We start from the raw sequence: 21,145 nt of genomic DNA on the forward strand, positions 1-21,145 counted from the left end.
TTTATTTTAATCAACGAGAAGGTGGTGAGTTAATTGAATTAATCAGATATATATTTTTTAGAAATAGTAACACTATCCCTTGAAGCCCATGTAGGGCCACAGCAAGACTTTTTTGACACAAAACCTTTGTGTTACCTCACAAAACATATTGGTAACCTCTCAATACTTTTCTTTTTCTATTTGTGAGCCACATGTAGTAGAGTGTCGCTCAGCCTTTTTCAGTCTGAACCTGTCCAAGCCCAAGAGAAACCAGCCACACCTGACCCAAACCCGACAGGCATTCTGTTTCTTTGTGTCCGAACCCGACCCTAATCCTGATGCTGTTGATGTAACGCTGCACTTAGTTTGTTACCCTGTCCCTGACACACATGGTTATTGCTTGTTTTCCCCAATTACAGACATGTGCAGTGAAAAAAAATCAACCCAGCCAATGTGACAGACAAAACTCGAACATTAATTCCCTTACAAATTTTTGTCCGTACCCTGCTCTGCCCATCGGGTCCTGACAGGTCCCAATAAGCTCCAATTAGGTATCCACACTCTATTATGTGACTCTCTTCTGCTCATCTCCTCCCAATTCAATCCCACAGTATGGATCCGCTTATTGAATTTTCCTTTGAACATTGCATGAGGTAGCCTGATATTGTATTGCTCAATAGGCATTGATACAGACAGACTTGTGTACCTATAATGAAATGAAGATGTTGCATGACGGTATTGAAAAACATATTGCGAGGTAATGCAAAAGTAATCCTTAAAAAAATTCTTGCTGTGACCCTTCATGTGCTCCGTACTGTCCTGCTTTGTCTTTCCATCAGCTCATATTTTCAGCATAAAGAAAACTTAGATAAACTATCTTTCATTAGGTAGCTGAGATTATACTGTATCTGTGGCAGCAGCAATACAGACGTGAATGAAATGTGAGGAAACAAACTAGAGGCTTATGTGCAACTGAAAAAATGTTTGATCAGGTGTGCACTACGTACTTCGTTTAACATGATCACACAAACGGAAATCCGTCAGTAATATCACTTCCAATAAAACAGTTAATTTTGTTTTCAGTGAGAGTGTGCGTAGTTAAAAACCATATCAGATACCTCCCTTGGATTCTATTAGTGTACATACCAACTCAACCCCAAGAGGAGACACATTATTTTCGTCTTAAGAATGTTTCACACTTGGTTTTTCATGTTAGAATTAATTCAATATATTTGAGAAAATTAAAATTACATATCTTCACAGACAGCTCGGGCGTGAATTTCTAATCAGAGCGAAATGTAACTTAATTCAAAATGGTGTCCTCGCTGAGTTTAGATAATGTGAATACGCTGCTCAGCTTGTGCCCTGCAATTGTGCTTCTGGCTCAGACAGAACACAGAATTCACCCAGGGAGAGACAGACAGTTTAAGAGATTTTAATGTGCTTTTTCATACAGTATATTGTATGCATATCCAGCATAGCATTTCTCATACATATAACTCTCTTATATCCAGGTTTTAAAACATAGAGCTGAGAGGATGATTAACAGTCAGTCTACCATAACGTAACGTCTGCCACACAGTGATGGCACAACACAGCCGCCTCAGAGGCTCACTCTGTACTCGGAGGGAATAATACTGATTCCAGCTGTTTTCAACTCGAATTCTCCAACTGCAAAAAGTAATAACACCTAGAAACAAATATCTAAAAACAATAAGTGTGTTGAGTTTGAGTACATTATTTACAGGGAGGAAAAAAAACTAATAAAAACAGAAGATAACAAATACAAAGTTGGAAAATAATTCAGAGAAATCAGCCATATCCTAACCATCCATAGCTCTGATTATACGTGTTTTAAATCCACAAGTCACGGCAGTTTAGAGGCAAAAAAACTGTCCCCTGCATCTTCACTGTAATCAATATGACTATCATATCCATCATTATCATTATTATCATCATCTTTGTCATTAACATTGTCTCTTTATGCTCCCCTCAGTTCAGTCTCACTTACTTATCCAAAGTAAGGGTGCTCACTTTGGAAGTTGTAGTCCGGACACACTTTTTGAACCATCTTGTAGTCGATGCTAAAGAAAGAGATGAAAATGCAGATGACCTTGAAGGGTTTGGCACAGAGCCAGGCAGCGTGGGATTGGGTGTGCTCTGTGAAGCAGGTCTGAGACGGGTCATACAGGCAGGCTTTGGGCTTCTTGGATCTGTTGGTTTTCTCGTACTCCACCCGACAGTTAAAGGTCTTTGTCTCTTTGGGGTTGAAAGAGGACTGCTGGGTCTCCTGGAGCTGGACGTCTTGCTGGGTGTGAGGGTGCAGCTGCTGAGGCTGGAGGACCTCAAACTCCACCACTTTGGTTGGTGGCACGATACTGACAGAAACATTCCCCAGGCTGGAAGAGTTGTGGCGGAAGTAAACTGTGAACGTTCCGTTGATGTGGTCTACGATCTTCCCCGTCACCAACAAGCTGAACTTCGAGGTCTTAACGTTGAAGTAGAAGTCACCCCAACCGAATATCTTCTTGGTCTTCATGGCTGTCTTTAGTGAGGGCTTGCGTTTAGAGCGGTAGCCTGTCTGGTCCAGGAGCAGGGACTGGTTGCGGTTTGGGTCGAACGGGTTGAAGAAACTGTAAGTGGGTGGCTTGGATTTCATGGGTGTCTGGTCAATGGAAGTGGAGAAGATACGGGTTTGGTACGGAGGCTTAACAACCCCTCCTGTCGTTCCTCCAACTGTACCTCCACCCATGCCATATGGAAGAGTCTTCATCACAGACCCCACTGGGCCCAGGTCTGAGAAGTCCACTTGCTTCTCCAACCCTTGGACCTAAAGAAAAAAGAAACAGGTAGAAGAAGAAGAAAACATTAATGACAATGTACCAAAGGCTTTCATATTAGCTTTTCCTTGTTTTTCTTCAGGTAGACTATCACCGCATCAGTAATTTCACTCCATAGACTGAGTATAAAGAAGGACGACAGGATAGCTCCCCAAAAAGAAGCCAAAACATCTCGAACACTCCCTGGTGGCTGGCTTCAGTATAGGTCGTAAAACCAGCCTCCTCAAAGTAAGCGTATGGGACATAGACCCAAAAAAAATCAATGTAATGTAACCAGTTAATAGCTGCCTCAATCTGTCCTGCATTAGCCTCAGTGCAGCATCAGTGGAGCAATTGTAAGGTTTCAGCACTTTGCTTAAGGGCACTTAACAAAATAGCTGGTACCCAACAGCAGATTTAATACCAAACATCCAATACTGATACTGTGGAAGTACTGCAACCAGTTTGTGGCTGGTTTCTCTACCTCTAATTTACCTGTACTCCAAATCCAACAGTCTGGACAAAACCGAATAGTCAAATAAAATTCCATTATGTCCCAGTAATTTCACACACACGTTTTGATAATCTGAATTACTTTATAGGTCACTCTTTTGCAGAGATCTTTTTTGCCTCACTTGTTTTTTGGATTTCTGCGAGCATCTTTTCAATCTTGCAATCTTTCATCTCCTGAATCGGAGAAAACAGAACCATCTATTTTTATTAGCACACTTTAATTTTGTTGTCAATGTGGCTCCAGAGAAAACAACAACACCTCTGCATGTAAGGTAGCGGATGTGAGCCTTTGTCTGTTCATTTGACATCTCTCTGTCTTTAATCCGCAGCCTAGGTGGTTATTCACACAGCTGATTGACTGGAGAGCTTCCTCAGCTTTCCTTCATGTGTCATCAATCACATTACTGCCATGCTCCCATACATACACATTCGAACAAATACACACATTCACAAACATGCAAGACTTCAAGCTTGAAGCTGTCATGAGGTGACAGGAAGAAGTATTACAACTGTTGGGAGAGGTTACATGTGCTTCCCCTGAGGATGCTTTTGGATTGGGTTTAAAACTATTCTCCTGGTGAATAAATAAACCAAATAAAATTTAAAAAAATAAATGAGAAGCCTTTCAAAAACGAGATCAGACTTTTGATCATGCAAGGACAGTTTCTGTCTCTATTCACTCTTATCCAGGGCAGTGGAACAGACAGGTTTGTGCCAAAACTCTCCTCATCGTTCATCAATCACTGCACCTAATAACGACTCCACATCGCTATTTGCAGAGGCAACAGTGCAGCGCTCAATACAGCTCCTAATGTATTCAGTCATTCAATTAACATATCTATTTCTGTTGGCCATTCATTAACATGGCAGCAGTGTTGACTTCTAAGTAGATTGATTGAGGAGAAAATAACTGAAAATGTATTGACCACTGAAGGAATGAATTACCAAAAAAGAAAGGTGTTGATAAATGACCAGTGACTGGGATAATGAACCACTGAAGGTGTTTTTTCCCCCAGACACTAACTCCCTTTGTGGCCGTGGCAGGAGGGCTGTGCAGTGGTCTTGCAATTTTGAGTGAGTGAATTGGTGATGTGAGCTGATTCTGACAGGTAGGAATAATATACAGTGGATGGCAGAGAGAGGAAAAACATCAGAATACATACAGCAACAAACAAAGTGTAGAGAGCATGCAAGATGGGGACTTCCTGTGAATGCGCTGTCAGCAGTGCTGTCAGCTAGCTCCGTGTGTTGCCATCTGTCAGGCTAACACTCGGCTGGTGCAGTCCTAATCACTTCTTGAGCTGATGGCACAGAGCTCGAACTAGCACCATCATCATAATCCTAAACCATCTTCAGCAGCAGCATCACAACACGAACTTCAACTCAACCTTCAGGGTCAACTGCATGAAGCTTAAAGATGATTTCATGTTGGGGCCTGAGGTCGGTCTCTCTAAGGGGGGAAAAGCAAGTGTACACAGTCAGCACCTTTGCCAAACATCGACTGATTGGAAAAAGATGAGTGTGTGGAGAGGGCTTCTTCTTCTGTGGCATGAAAGTAATAAAATGCCAACAGAAACCAATAAATAGATGGACTTTCTATTAGCATAAATATGAAATTTTTTTGTGCTTGACAGTAAATCCATTTAAAGGGTGAGGATTTGTTAGAAGAAATATCAGATATTTTCTCTTGACATGAAATCCATAAGCTATAGACTTTTTTGCAAAACAGCGGATGTTTGCTATAAGGTCATATCAGGCTGCCGCAACCAGCGTCAGGTTGACGGATGGAAAACACGGCTTCGCCCGTTTTTCTCTCCTCCTCATCCTCCATTCAGTTTGGTTACAATGAGTGAGAAGTAAGTTTCGCAGCAGCAGCCGGAGGGATGTTACTGGGGTGATAAGGAGGTGATGAACTTAACAAAGGTGCGGCACACAGACAAACACGTAGTTGAATAACACATTCAAACACTGAGTCAATTACAGATGCTCTGGCTTGTATTTGTACAGAACTAAAACATAAAATACAGACATTGTAATTCAACAGTGAGCCGTGAATAAATATTTGTTATATAAGGCAGGGATTAACAAAAATAGACATAATAATATAGGCTTTTGGTGTATAATATTTCTTGATAAGTATATTTAAATCCCATACAAGTACTTTAGTTTATATCAGTTACTTTAATGCAGGTTAAAATGACCTACTGTGTGTTTCATTTGGCTATGATGTCTACCTATGGTCTTACTTTTTCTTATGTTTCATAGTCTTTATATAATAATACACAGGTTTACGAGAGTTTGTAACCTTTGCAGGGACAGTCCTCTGGCAGATGAGTAATACCTTGGACTTTAAGAATACTAGCCTAATGAAAACAAGTGAGGCCTACTTGCCAAATAGAATATGAAGTACCCATTTTTTCCGGTCTAGAGTCTACAGCCATGCTACTAACTTTATGGGGCTGAAAGCTAATAACATGCTCATTTTGACATGCTGATGCTGCACTGTTAGAATTTTTACTATGACCATGTTTTTGCGCAATGCAAATATCATTAGTTTGGTGAGAATTTGTCATCAGCCGAAAAAATCATGAAGTTCATCACATTGCTATTTCAAAAGTCAGCAGATCACAGATTTACTACGAATCATCCTGAAGTGTTTGTGGCAAATTTCACCAAATCCATACTATAATTATCAAGATCACTTAAGTCAGCAAAATACAATGTCTGGGAAACATCAACATCTGCACAGATTATTGTACCAATAATTTAGTTGACAGAGTAGATAGTTGTAGTAGATAAGTAGATATAGTAGATAATTTAAAATGCTGATGGCTCTAGAGAAAAGTCATTAGGGTTCATCCCAGAGGGACCATGAACGTCTTTATAAAATTAAATGCAATCCATCATGGAACAGCCAACCAACATTTCCCAGCCTACAACCATGCAGCAAGTATGGCTAAAAATCAGACTGTGAATATCACAAGGTGAAATAAGCTGTGTATGGTATCACTGGTAATAAGATGTACTTGCAGGAAACATGTCATTTGTCATGTTCCTCTGAAGTTAGACACCTTTACCTTTCCACAGTTTAATTATGTAATTTCAAACCCATTCAGCCCAGTAGAAATGAACTAACTGTAAATGTCAGTAGAAACCTGATTTGAGGGGAGCTTTACACGTGTCAACACACCATTAATGTTTCCTCCCTTTAGGTATGAGATTCCTGTTTATAGGAGGGAATTATAGAGGGAGATGGAATAAGTATTGTGGTGGACTTATACATATGTATGATACAGACAATTCAATAACAGCACAATCACAGAAAGAACAATCAGATTACAGAGCTTGGGAGATAGAGGGAGATAGTGAAGAAAATGTTATTAGTGGAGAAGTGAGACGAGGAGAGGAGAGAGTAAGGCGATCTTGTACATTTTCCAGGAACGGGGAACATTAATCATCTTTAACTTCATTTTGAGGTTCATATGAGAAAAAAAGCATCCTTAGATGAGAGGCCCTTTAACTATACCTGGAAGTACATACAAGTATGAAATGCAGGGATTGTTCAGCGAGGAGAGAGAAGTGACAGAAATAAAATGACGAGACGCACAAGCAGGCGGATGGAAAGGGCTTTAGAGAGGGAGAGAGTGAAAGACGAACAGAGAAAGTGCAGTGAGGGGGCTTCACACTAACTTATTAAGTAAGAGAAGGTCAGGTGAGCTGCAGCATTGACTCCTGAAACCTGATATATCTCATGCCACCACAATTAAGATCTCTTTTCATCATTAAAGAAGCTCTGGATCAATGGCAGCACCTCTGCAACTGCTCTTTGTCTTTCCCACTCTGTCTATCGGGTGTCCAGCCGTCCGTCTGCATCTCACTCACTCTATATATTCATCCATAACTTCCACTCCTCCTTGATAGCGTGAGTATTCGGAGGAAATGGACCTCATGCTCCAGCCCCCTCCTGCCACCCCCTCTCATCCTTTTCCCCCCCGGAGGACTGATGAGACGATGAGAGCCGCTTGCCTCCCAGGCTTGTTCCTTTGTTTAATTGGAGTTTTATCGGTGACAATCAATTCATTTCTATCTGCGCTCCAGGCTGCATTGATCTGCTGTCACAGAGAAGAGTCAAATGTACAGTTCCACTCCCACTGCACTACAAAAACCACAGGCGACACCAGCTAGGGTTTTTTCTTCTTTTACTTTCTCTTTCTGCTGCTTCAGAGCTTGTTGTGGTTAGAAGTAGTGAGGCTAACCTGTTTCCTAAGGAAGGATGAGAGTGAAGGATTTGTGAGCAGTCACAGGGTGAGATGTTGGGCAGTTGAATTCACATTTACTTTTTTACTTATTAAGTCCCTTTTCCACTGGTCAAAAAACCCCACTAACACCCACCAACACCCCACTTTTGTTAGCAATGAGAATGGATGCAAGCACCATTCACTCCCCAGTCAAATGATGTGACACCCAGGTGAATGTGATGATTTCTTCTTCCTCCTTTTTTGGTTTAGAGAGTGTTTAAATGACCATGAATGTTTTTTTTGTGCTTTTTGTTTTCTTAATCTTTGGAAAAACATGCAACATCATTTTTTTCTTGCAGATATGATGCAAGTGATTTAAAATGATTCAGTAGTCCATGAGTTTGACTGAAGTACAAGGTGTAAAAGTGTAACGACTTCTGTTGTGTTTCCTGCTTCTGATGCAGTGGTTTCAGGCAATGGGAAAGGAGTGAATTGCCTTTTTTAGCGGTTTTACATACGTTAAAAAAAAAGGTAAAACATTTCTGAGAGGTAAATGCCACAATTCTACTTGAAGTGTTGCTCGGAAGTCGAAAATCTTAAAGTAAAATGTTGTGTTTTTGTTGCACTGGACTACAAATATTTATATACTTTGTAAAAAATTACAGCCACATCATTCATACTGCAGAATGACTGGTGTTGAAAATTCCTGAAAATTCAATGGCTTTAAACTCAACCATCTATTTATATATTTATATTTGGGGAAATCTCCGTAGATTTTGTAGGTTTGGGTTCATTTGGCTGTGATGACCAGCGTAAGCTATTGGTCCTCTGTGCAGCTAAAAACGTTTTCAGACATGACCTGCAGGTAAAATATGGAGAATTGGTTACGGAGTTTACCCAGAGTTTGCCTCGCACACATGCACAACACAGTTGGAGGTTTTCAGCACAGATGCATTCACAACAGCAAAAAATCCTCTGCATTATTCAGGGGAGAGGTGGAGCGGCCGGGTGCAGCAGACAGAGGCAGGAAGTATTACCTCCGCTGCGTGGATCACGTGATTGTCTTGATGACACACAGACACCGGTGTCGGCTCTTATCACCACAAAGATATTTTTGCGTCTGTCACATGTTTGAAGCGTCATCAACCCCCCCAACTTGCTCATGATTCACACATCGACTTCTCCTGGATTTCTACAGACATTATACCTGGAGGCCAGGCAGAGAAAGTCAACAGAAACTGCACAGAAACTGAGGAGTGTCTCACTTGGACATTTGCATTCACACATGCACCTCCTCTGGAGAAAATACTGAGGGACTGCAGAGTCCAGTGTACTGTATGTCTGAAAGCAGCTTTAGTGTGACATAGATGCAGTTTGCAGCTTAAAAACAATGAAGTTCTATCAGGTTTGGAGAACGACAGTATCTCAGGGAGCAAGATCGACAGGTTGACTGTGGTGGTTGCAGTGGAGCTGGGCCTGAGGGTGAAACACTCACTTTGTCAGGTGAGCTACACGTCTGCCCTCACCTGGTTATTCAGCTCTACAGGCTCTGAATAGAAGGAGAATTTAATTGTGCCAACAATCGGTTGTAAAAGTTGTGGCAGACAAAGTGCAGACACAACACACAGCAGGTAGTTTAAGAAAGTTCTTCATGTGGAGATCAGCAAGGAGCAATCAGATTCAGCAGGCAGCAGGACACTAACAACAGGTCATCATATCATGGAGGCAGGTTTCAGGCAGCTAAGCAGAAGGTTTACAGAGAAATACTAAAATGCAAAGATACAGAAAAACTGGATAAGACAAACAACAAGCAGCCCTCATTAGATATAGTATTGCAATTATTACAAGAGATACTCAATTTTTCTGGTTCAGATACTTCAACTCAAGGTATCTTCTGATACAGAGAACAGATCAGAGCTCTCTCGCTCCCTTCTGTCTTCTAATTCCAGAAATCTGTCTGTCTGTGGCTCGCACATCTCCAGAACCGCTCATCTTATCGGTTTCACACTCAGCATGTGTATTGTTAAGGGGGCAAGGAAGTGTAGTGTTGTATTTGGAGTGATTTGGACAGGTACTAAACTTGAAATAAACAGGTGACCAGCACTTTGCTCTATGTATATGATGAATATGACAGGTTCTCCAGTTCAGGGTTGTTCACAGTGAGTCGACCCTCACAGGACTTTGAATTAACAGGTGAACAGCTCTATGCAGGTCACTGCTGCAACCAGCGCCACCACAGACCAAACAAACAGCCCAATCCAAACAAACAGGTTTGGAAAGGCACTGCAATAGCATTTAAAATCTTCCGAGTTCACTGTAACTGGAACTCTTTGGATTACTTGTTGTTTTTTACTGTAAGGCAACATGAAGCTGTAACACAAACTGTATTTAATGTGGATTGTTCGTCCCCACAGCAGATGTCCAATAAAGTGATTGTCACGCAAAAAGATCGGCACTGACAGCGAGTGAGATTATTGTATTCCTGCTGATGATGGACATTTCAGGCCAAATACAAATCACGAATGGGAAAACACAACGGTAAATCACACAATCAAGTTTTCTTATTTGCTGTTTTCTTTCGTGCCTTGCCATTGTGTATTTTGATTTGTTGGAGTGTTTTCCCATTTTTTTGTCGAGTTTCACACTTCAGGGTAAGAATGAGCTCGGAGTACAGACGCTATCTAGTTGATGTGCTTTGGGCGTTTGCAGTTGTTGTAAGATCACAGACGCCTCCCTGTGGCACCTCAGGGCAGACCTATAGGTCTGATCCCAGGGATTACAAATCCCACCTGTTTTATGAACACAGCTGGAAAAGACATGGGCTGAAAAACATCTGGGCTGCTTTTCTTATGGTATCCGCCCCCTGTGACCCTGGAGGTGAATGAGCATTGAAAACCGATGGGTTGGATGTGTTTGGACAGAGCTGCCAACAGACACATTGGATGTGAGAGAAGCTTTTTCTGTTTGGTTAAAGGGCATTTTTCTAATTGTACAAAGTGCATTTTGCTACTGTAATAATGGTACAAATCTGTGAGGCAAATAGGAAAGAGAGAGCTGAAGTGAAAAGATTTAGGTGCTATAGTGTGGCTCAGACATTTTTACCAGCAGTGACTCCTCTATGTCTAAAGAAAAAAAACTTTTCTGCATTCTTCCAAAAAAAAAAAAAAAAAAAATGGAGAACTGAAAATGACATTTAATTACAAAGAGCAAAATAAAGCCAGGAGGAAAAAAGATAAACCAGTAGGGGGGGAGAAACAGCGAGAGAGAGAGAGACAGAGAAAGAAAGGGGGAGAGAGAGAGGGGAGAGAGGGGGGGACATTAAAAGCGATTTCGCAGTCCAGTGGTGTCGCTGGATTATCATGAAAATGAAAGCTACTGAGTCAGGGAGTATCAGGGAGCAAGGAAATGGAGCTGGGACAGATAACACAGTGAGGGAGAAGAAGAAAACGAATAAGAGGACGAGTGTAGAGAAGGCAGACACGTCTGTAAGACAATATGAGGCAAAAGTGCAAGAGAAGAAAAGAAAAGGTAAGAAGACAATATATATACGACACACAGTGAGATTATGAGTGCAATAAGACACAAAAATGAGAATCACTTCACCCCATAGAGAATAATCAGAGGTTTCTTGAGAAGTAATATCTGTAATACTGTTTCAAGAAAGACCAGCTCAGCTCTGAAATCATTTCAGCTAAAGAAATCATAAAAGTCCCTTTTCCTATGTATCAGGCAGAATTTAAGTAGGCTGGTCGATAATGAGCAAAAGTTGCACTTAAAACATCTTCTAGCATTTACAGCAAATAAAACGAAATTAAAGTGTTCGGATCTGGCATTTACTGAGAGAGCGAGAGAGAGGGACTGAGAGAGAGAGATGTCTACATAAGAGGATTTATGAAGGTATTGTGCGCTGGCTTAAGTGCTGTATGCTGACAATATTGCAAAATGTTGCAGATGCCACTAAGATTGGACTTGACGGGGAAATGTGGAGCTCCTTGGTCGTGACACACAACGCAATAAAATAAAAGAGATTTCTTCAAGGTTCTTTAAGGTTTAATGATTTTCTGCATTTTTTTCTCCGTACATTAAATTGACCCATGAGTTTGTTTGGAAAATACCACGTTTATTGTTAAGATAGATTCACTTTTTAACAATTCTTATCATCAACACGGTTAATTCACAGGAGACAGTGAGGTGACTGTCTCTATGATATAGCCACAGGGTGTTGGGTGGAGAGTTTGCAACACAGATCCAGAGGAGCCAAAGAGGTCAGACAGAATCATTTTCTTTATTTAAAAAGAGTTTCTCTAACCTTTATCCTTAATATTGCAAAGCAAATACACCCCCTTGGTAAATTTAAATATAACACCGTAATAATAAAAAATTATATTTTGCAGTGGCTCCACCAACCAAAGAGACGGTTGCCCTTTAGTTTAGTTTGGTGTCTTTCATTTATTTCCAATCACCCCAAATTTTTACCAAATATTTATATACTTTCCATGAATGAAAAAGGAGCAGGAAGAAGAAAAATCTTGAATTATCTGCCCCTTTCGTATAAATAACATAAATACAGATGACCATTACCTTCCTCTGATGCCCTTTATTTACACAAATCACTTTACAAAAGCCATCATCATTACTTACATGTGACTCAATGAGTCTAGAGAATCTCACAATTTCACTCCCGATACAAAAATACACATCTGCTTTAATAAAGCGTGTATATATGGACTAAAGCAGACTCAACTATACTTCCCTCTGTGATTCTGTAGGTTTTCAGGTAGAAATGTTTAAGCAATAACAACTTTTTGAAAGTGAGATGAGATTCTCTCAAATCGGTAAATGTAAAGTTGTAAAAAGCAGCTGGTTGTCTTAGGTCTACTACTCCTTCACATACTCCCCACCTTCTCGACATTGAGACTGCACATGCTACTCTAACTCTACCTTATTGTGAAAATATTAGTCCGTCTGTGATGAAAGTAAAAACAGCAGCTGACAGGAAAGAGCTGAAGAGCTGTTAATCTCACAAAAATCTCAGTGGTGCCGGCCATGTTGGGATTATTGGAGGAAAGGTATCTGACTTGTAACCCTGTCAATGGTGTGGATTAGTCTTTATATAATGAGATCTGCTGTGGAGCCACCAAACAGGTTCAAAACAACAGCAGTTGCATAAAACACAGCAAAAAAAATAATCCATATGAAGCCATCATTACACTTTACATGTCAGCAAGTGTATTAGAACATTAAAGCTTTGCAGAACTGCCAGAGGAAAAATTAGTGATTGCAAACTCTGAAATAATGAGGTTTCATAAAGATAATTCTCCTGGAGATTACATCAAACATCCATCGTCTGTACTGCTTAACCTTTAAGGGTTGCGGGGGGGCCCAGCTGACATTGGGCAAGAGTCACCTGGACACGTCACCAAAGCATCATAGGGTTGATATACAGACGAAACTCCACATCACAACTATGGTTAATTAAACGTTAATGAATGAGTGTAGTTATTAATTGGGTAATTAAAATTAAATCTGCATGTTTTTGGAATGTGGGAGGAAGCCGGAGCACCACGACCAAACAGGGAATTAAACCAACAACCTTCCTGCAGTAAGGCGACAGTGCCAACCCTTGTGTGGCCCTGAATGTATATAATGATGAATACAAATCAATAGAAAAAACTATAATCCACTATCAATTAAAACAAAAACAACTTTTGTAAACCAGAAACTTTACAAAGTGGACTTGATTCTCATTAATAGCCTTTTTACAACTAATGTCCCATGTCCTGCAAACAACTTTTTATAAGATCTTGTTGTGCCGCTCAGAGGGAGAAAGTTAATAGAAACAGTGCTATGCTTTATCTCTAAAGCCATTAGAAGCTTTTGCTCCCAGGAGCCTGACTTCAGTGACCATAGATCAACTCTGTGCTCTCGTCCCTCCTATCTTACCAATCACGTCGGATCAGCATGCCGCTGTCTTTTTCTGGCTCGACTGGCAGGGTGGGCAGACTTTCCTCTGCATGTCTCCGGTGATGCCACGGCAGCAAATGATCAATCACCAGAGACAAGTCTTTGGGGACCCATCGGAGAGAGGGGGGAGGCGTCGGTGGTCTGATGACGTCTAGTTTGCATGCCGGGTGGCAAGCAATGCATCAAAAGATGACAACTCTCCCATACCTTCTTAAATAAGGGTGCTGCGACTCTTGCTGGCTGCGGCTTAACTTTAATCATTCATCTATATAACTGTTGCAGATGTCTGGCAGCAGCAGACGGGCCGCCATGGATGCGCGGGAATATGAGAAGTGACGTGGCGCTCTTGGCTTTCTCATTTGTAAACGTGTAAACATATATTTGACTCAGATTGCGAGATGCACAAAAGTGCTCGTCCTCATCACCGCCACACCCTCCTCTCCTCTCACGTTTCTCCCTCTCTTAGATTTATGTGTTGAAAGAGTTTGGGATTCATCGAGGTTTAGACCAAGCGAGGACGGTTCGGAGGAGGTTCTGGGTATTCAGGCTCGGGCAGCATGAGCGACGTGTTAAGAAGCTAAGTGACAGTGATTGATGCCCTCTGCGTTTTGCAACTTATCAAGCGTATATACACACACTCGCTCCGCAAACAGCAGAAACATTTGATATAAATGAGGAATCAAACAAACACAAGGGACTGGCAAAGAAGAAGCAGAAGAGGGGGGAAAAATCTGCATAATAAATAGAAGTGATAGAGGAGGAGGAGGGAGAAGAGAGGAAGAGAATCCCAGTGGGTGAAGCTGAGCTTGAGAGACGTCAGTCGGGGAGGGATGCTGGGACACATGGGCCTGTGACGACTCCGACAAGTCACCCAGGCGGGAAAATAAAGCCCGGCTTCCTCAGATTTGTTTCCAGTGCTCATCAGTAGGAGAGCTGCATGACAGATGGACTGGCACTGAGCGCAACGCGAGCGTGTCAGTTACTCACCATAATAAAGACCTGCTCTTTTCCCTCCATTCGCTTCCCTTTTTTCCCCCCCACCTGCAGTCCCTCAGCCCACAGCCCATTTCATCTCATTTCAATCTGCCTTCATCTGTGTCCTGAGCTTCCTCCTAGAGGTTAGAAACTGAGGTTTGTACATTTGAATCATTACCTTTATAAGTTACAGTATACATACTGGAAACTTTTATATTTTGTCATATTTTCCTGCTTGATCCATTCCCTTGTCGTTCTTATGTTCATTGATTTGTTCCATCCTTGTTTATTTCCTACTTCCTTTTTTTAATTCAGTACCTCAATACCTTCCTTCATTCTTTCCTTCCTCCCTCCCTACCTTCCTTTCTTCATTTCCTACTTCTTTTTGTCATTCAGTAACTCAGAACCTTCCTTCCTTCCTTCTTTTTGTCATTAAGTCATTCCACACATGAAAGGAACACAATTCCTTACTTCCTTCTTTCCTTCCTCATAGTTTAGTCCTGATACTTCCTTCCTTATTTCCTTGCTTAATTTCCATCTTTTCAATCTTCCCTCATCTAGTTTCCTCCTTGCTGATATCCTTTCATTTCGCCCTTTACATTACATTACAACTACTGCCAGAGGCTTTCCACCATCCTTCCCTTTCCTCCTTCTTTTTGTCATTAGTTCCTCATCAGTTCCACTCATCAGTCCAGCCATGAGAAGACTTCCTTCCCACCGCCCTCCTTTCCTTCCTTCTTTTATTTCCAATTTTTTTTGTCATTCAGTTCCTCAGCCATTCCACACATGATTTCCTTCATTTCCTTGATTTATTTCTATCGTCCCCATCTTTCCTCATCCATTTTCCTCCTTTCTGATTTCCTTTAATTTCTCCACCTTATCCCTTTACATTACAACTACCTCCAGATGCCTTCCTCCATCTCTGCCATCCCATCCCCTTTTGCTATGTCCTCCTCTTGTCATTCTTCTTTCTTTTCCAGCATCAATCCATCCATCCACAAATTAACATCAGCAAAACTTAAACCAGCTCCTGATACTTCCTATGTTTATTTCTCCCACCCCTCATTCAGTCAGAGCCCTGACCTCCCACCTTCTCTCCCTGGTTTGGGAGTCAGCAGACCTTTGGGATGCGTTTGGATGATTAAACAGAAGAGGAAAAGACTAAGCGTTTCCGTGTCTGCTCCTCCCCTGCTATGAAGGATGCTCTCCATGTGTCCGCCGCAGCCTGCGAGCCCAGCGAGGCCGAGCGGGTTATTCATATCGTCTTCACCGGGGCTGATGGCACAGTTAATTGGAGAGAAAACGGTGGGAGGTGCCACTGAATAAAACCCCTTGGAGATGCTGACAGCAGGGCATGACAACATTCCCCTGTTCACGTCAAGGTCATGCACACACACAAAAACACACACCTGCTACTGAGGCTGAAGTGACAAGGTCGCTGCAGCTTTATTTGCATAGAAAGCACAAGATAATCTCCAGCGCGACTTGATTCTTTAACAGTGATTTAATAAACATGCAGGGGAATCGTACATTATATTGTAGATATGCAGATGAGGCACAACATATACTCATGTGAGAACATAATGTACAGTTACTTTTCTCCTCTCTTGCCTTTAGGATGCCTTTGCCTGTGTATAAATCACTGAGCTTCAAGGACGCAGCGTTGGGACCCCTAACTGGGATCTTTCACATCCACCATCTGGACACAGAAAACCAGAGTGCTGACCAGCGGACCTGCTCTCATTCTGTTCCTCAGGACGCAAGATGTGGGTGTGTATGGATATCATAAATCCATCGACTGCTTAAGTGTGTACCGGACTTCATTTAAAATCCGGGCTGGAGAGGAATAGAATTGGAATATAGCAGGGGTGATATTCTGAGAGGGAATGAGAGATAGAGTTGGAGAGAGAGACATGTACAGGCAAAAAGAGAGCGAGAGAAGCTGTCAAATGTCTCTGCTCATCCAGAACTGTCCGAAGCATTCGTTCACACTCTCCCTCCCTTGCTCTTCTCCCCTTTGCTCGACCTCCCCCTGAGACAGCGGTCCTCCATCATTCGCCTTGGTTTCACACTCCGAGACCCAATATCAGAGCAGATATGAACAGAGATGAGAAACACAGGATTGTCTTTCCATGGAGAGCTGGTGTCCACTCACTGCAGTTCTATTTGTGTCATACTATCCACTGGTGTTAGAAGAGCTATATCTCTCTGTCTGTCTGACCGCCCCACCGTCTCTCCACCAGGCCGAAAAAGATCACAGAGGACAGCAATGTCCCTCTCTTTCTCCAGTCTCAGCTCATTGTCCACAGCCAGATGTGCACGTATACAGGTTAACACACCCGAACATCATCCATGACCGTAAAACCCACACACTCACTGTACAGTCAAATAAACACGTCTGTGCGGAAAGATGGACAAAACCAAATTATACAAATCCTCCTAAAGTTCAGAGGCTGTAGGGAGGGACACAATTTTATTCACTGGATCAATACAGAATTTATTGATTATTTTCCTCCCTGGATCAATGAAGACTTTATTTATAATTTTAACAACAATCAAAAAAAGTCTGCCCACAGATACTGATTAATTAAAATCAGAACTGTTAACTCTAAATGTTGAATTGAATTCTGTTCAAAAAATAATTATGCCTAAAACAATGACTTACTGTAATTAAATACATACAAAATGTCAGTGGAAATTTATTTGAACTTTAAGTTCAATGCAAAGGGTCAATTATAAAAACGTGTTAGTAATTGAACAAAAGTTAAACTTATACATAATTATAGACATTAAACACAATTTATCTAATTAAATCAAGATATTTAATGTATTCACAATAACTCAACATGCTAGAAAACACATAAATGTGACCCTTTAAATTGAACATATGTAATAAAGTTACATGGAAATCTGATATGAAATTGAAATACATAAGGTAAATAAGATTTTTTGTCTTTGTGCAGAGAAATCTTATTTTACTATTGTATATTCATTTTGTAAAAACACTTTTTAAAATTATATTCTGTATATTTCTCTTATCTTTATCATCCTGTGTTTTCTTACTTACTTAACTACTTTATTTCACTACTTTTCACATGAATAACCGCTGTGATGATAAACATCTCGAAGCAAACTTGGTCGAAGGTGAAGCAAGAGGTTGGTCCATCATGTCGACATTATTATGATGAACCATTATTATCTTTTAAATGAACTGCGTTGTACAAACAATGAGGATAAATCCCTGTTACACTTTCTTCACTTTATTTTGCTGATCTGAGATCTGTGTGACTTCTGCAGAGGAGTTTACTCAGGTACCAAGAAACTCTGAAGATTTGTATAAAAGAAAATGAAAATGTGGCACCGCTATGATAGCTGCATTTGTATTACTGTGCTGCTCTTATTCACACAGCTTGTGTTGATTTAACATCGATATAAAAGGTTGTGGACAGACCAGGACTTGTGACTAATAGTCCGGCAGGATCTGTGGTTCAATTACCGCGTGGGGCAGCTCTCCTCTGTCCCTGGGCAAGACACTTTGCTGGAATAGCTTCAGTAAAACACACACACACACACACACACACACACACACGCTCAAGTACACAAACACTGCACAGCCTTTATAAATGTGATGTCACTGACCAAAGGATATCAACACTGATACATTTCTCCTCCTGGATTTTTTCCTTAAAGATACGTCCAGAAGAAACATATTGGAGGATTGGATATTGGCACTATCTAAATGAATGTTTTAAGGCCGCCGGGAGGCACGGCTCTACGCACCGTCTGGGTCTTTAAAGACTGGGGACCGCTGATGAAAAGCTTGGCCAAAGCAGTCTATCCACAATGAGTGAGAAAACACAGGAAATGAACAGTGACCTGTGAATTCAGTTCCAGCTCTTTCTCAGAACTCTTTTGAAAGTTAGTGGGTGGGAATTTTAACCATCTTCATCTGAATTCACGGTTTCACTCAGCTGGCAGGACTGCTCCTTTGTGATTTTGAATCCAAGGACTCATAATGTGCATCACGAGCAAACAAACTTGATTTAGGGAGAGCTGTCAATGACATTTTGTTCTGTTTAGCTCGGCCTCAGTTTGTGCTTTAAAAGGCAAAACAGCTCATATCGACAGAGCCAGCTCAGCCTTGGCATTCACAGGGAGAAAAATGAACAAAAGCATGACAAGAATTTTCAGACGGGGTCCAACCAGTCTTTCAATGACGAAAGTGAACTGACATGACACTTGTGCACACACACACGCACGCACACACAAACACAGACGTGTAAATACAACATGGGTCTAAAGATCTGGCATGTTTCCAGAGCAGATGGGTGAGTGGGGTTTGAGAGTGAGGTTGAGGCTGGTGGTTAGGGGGAGCAGGAGAGCGTCAATCTGTCATTTCTAACAAGCCGGGAGACTTGGAGCCAGGGCAGGTCACAGACACGGGAGACAGACACACACACACACACACACACACACACAAACACGCCCCCGTTCCACGTCCTTACATATGCGTCACATTCCAACTGTGGCATTCCTGCTAATTAGAATACAAATTAATGATCCAAGCAAAGCAGACATGCTGCCTCTCCCTCCCTCCAGCCAACATTTAGCCTTCCTCACGGCTGCACCTTCCTTTTTAAATCCGTTTTCCCCTCTGTGTTTTCATAACCACATTCTCCTCCTCCCAGACAGATGAAACACAGAAATTGTGTCCATATGCACAAACTTTATGTCAATATGTCAGAAAACAATTTGCTATATATTATTTTTTTAGGTATCAAACCAAAGCTGAAGCTGGGTTGAAGGTGCCATGTCAAAAAAAAAAAAAAATCTTCATGATGGAATGTTTAGGAATATTGGTGAAAAAGCTGTGGAGTTCAACTGCATCCTCCCCTGTATCTTTTAAAACGTTGCATCCTTTGTTTCTCTTACATCATTCCCCCATTAGCATTAGCGTGAAATCAGACCGTGCGTACAGTAACATGAAGAAACGGTGGATAATTGGGTGTGTAACTTGAACAGAAGGAGCGCTGGTAGTTCCCTTGGAGCTCTGCCGCTGAATAAATTGCTTGTTTCTGTGATTGTATCTGTTATTCTGGGGCAAAGTCAAAGAAAATAACAACAGCAGCAGCAAACTCAATCTGGCAGTGCTCCTCAGCAGTCCAGGACACCTTGCCCATGATGCATCAGCGGAGGGCTGACCTTGAGTGCTCGGCATTAAGGTCAGGAAGCATCATTAGTCCTGCTTCCCCGCTGCAAGGCTAAGAATAGGAGCACGAACACAATCACTCACTCATCATCTCCATATATCTTTCTGTTCTTGCTTTGTTCTCACTCTGGTTCATTATATTTTACATGTCGGGGATTTGCTGGAAAGACTGAAACAATTAAATCTCCCCCCACTGTAATACATGTGGGCCTAAGTGGGATTAAATGAACAGCAGAGCAGCTCTGCATCGAGTATCATTATCTACACTGCCAAATCGATACGCAACATGAATTGTATTGTCTCTCCCTTATTTAAAACTCTAATCAAATAACACAAAAGAATTTATACATCATTTTTCTAGTTGTTTACTCCGGCTGCTTCTTACAGATGATATTGTATCTGGTCATATATTGGCGCATGCACCATATACCTGCAGTTACCATTTCTCTGAAGCAGTTTGCCAGTGAATAGCACCACTTTCCGTTATTCAAATAAATAAGTGAAAACTGCTCTTTTGTGTAAAATGTGCTGCAAAATAACTTCTTACTTGACAGGAGCAAAAAACTTGTTTTTTTTAAGCACATACAAATCACCTGCCAGTAAAAGCCCACACCCTGCATCTCTGTTTCCCTCTCTTCAGTCCCTGCTGGGGCTCTGGCTCACAATCAATACCTTTCACCGCTAAGCCAATCTGCAATAATAAAGGCATTACAGACAGGGGGAAAAGAACACCAAATCTTATTAAATATAGGGAATTGGTCTTTTCCGTTCTACGTCTTCCTGTCTCTTGTTGCCTAGGTGAACAGAAAGCCGCTCCATTGGACAGTCTGGCAGCGGCTAGATTGGTTCCTAAATGTTCCGGGACGATCAACAGGCTCAGGACGGGTGCCGGTGTTTGTGGGTAACAGGTACAGTTTGGAGCTCAGCATTCTGCTCACCTCTCCTACTGGCCATGTATATTTCACAGGATTGTCTTTTATATTCAGTCTGTGGCTCAGCGGTGCACTCATCTTTATTTCATTTCATGGCATTTTTTAATTTCAGCTGAGATTTTTTCTTTCTTTTGCCTCCCCCCCTCTTTCTCCACCGCTGCCTCCATCCTTCCTGACAACCCCCTCTGCCGACTGAATCAGTAATGGCATTATGCATCTCGCAAGCTTTTAGCAAAAACAAACTCTAAGTCCGAGTCTGATCTCTGCCTTCACTTCACTGAGCCAGGAAAAGAGGGTGATTCACATTGTGAGCATCAATGTGACACGTGCCAATTATTTTGTCTCACAATGAGTAAAGATCTGCAAACAAGCCACTGTGGCAGCTCTTTCACATTGGTTTACACTCAGAGAAATTACATTTCATGGGGAAATTACAGGAAAGGAGGTAATTTATTAAAGGCTCAAGCCTCAAAAACAATCCAATTATATGTTATCTTAATTTTCCTAATGCTGTTA

The 21,145-nt window shown here is 41.5% G+C and overlaps 1 protein-coding gene across 3 annotated transcripts in view; it reads right to left on the bottom strand.

Annotated features, from left to right (window-relative positions):
- Positions 1-1,398: 1,398 nt before the first annotated feature.
- LOC109635427 (neurexophilin-4) overlaps positions 1,399-21,145 on the bottom strand; it is a 97,509-nt gene continuing 77,762 nt past the window's right edge. For all 3 annotated transcript variants that reach the window (XM_020096582.2, XM_069534521.1, XM_020096581.2), the window contains one exon: positions 1,399-2,809. In XM_020096582.2, coding sequence (XP_019952141.1) covers positions 1,991-2,752 — 762 coding nt within the window. In that variant the 5' untranslated portion in view covers positions 2,753-2,809 and the 3' untranslated portion in view covers positions 1,399-1,990. The remainder of the gene's footprint in view (positions 2,810-21,145) is intronic.

Source organism: Paralichthys olivaceus, chromosome 2, assembly GCF_024713975.1.
Source record: "Paralichthys olivaceus isolate ysfri-2021 chromosome 2, ASM2471397v2, whole genome shotgun sequence".
Classification (NCBI taxonomy): Eukaryota; Metazoa; Chordata; class Actinopteri; order Pleuronectiformes; family Paralichthyidae; genus Paralichthys; species Paralichthys olivaceus.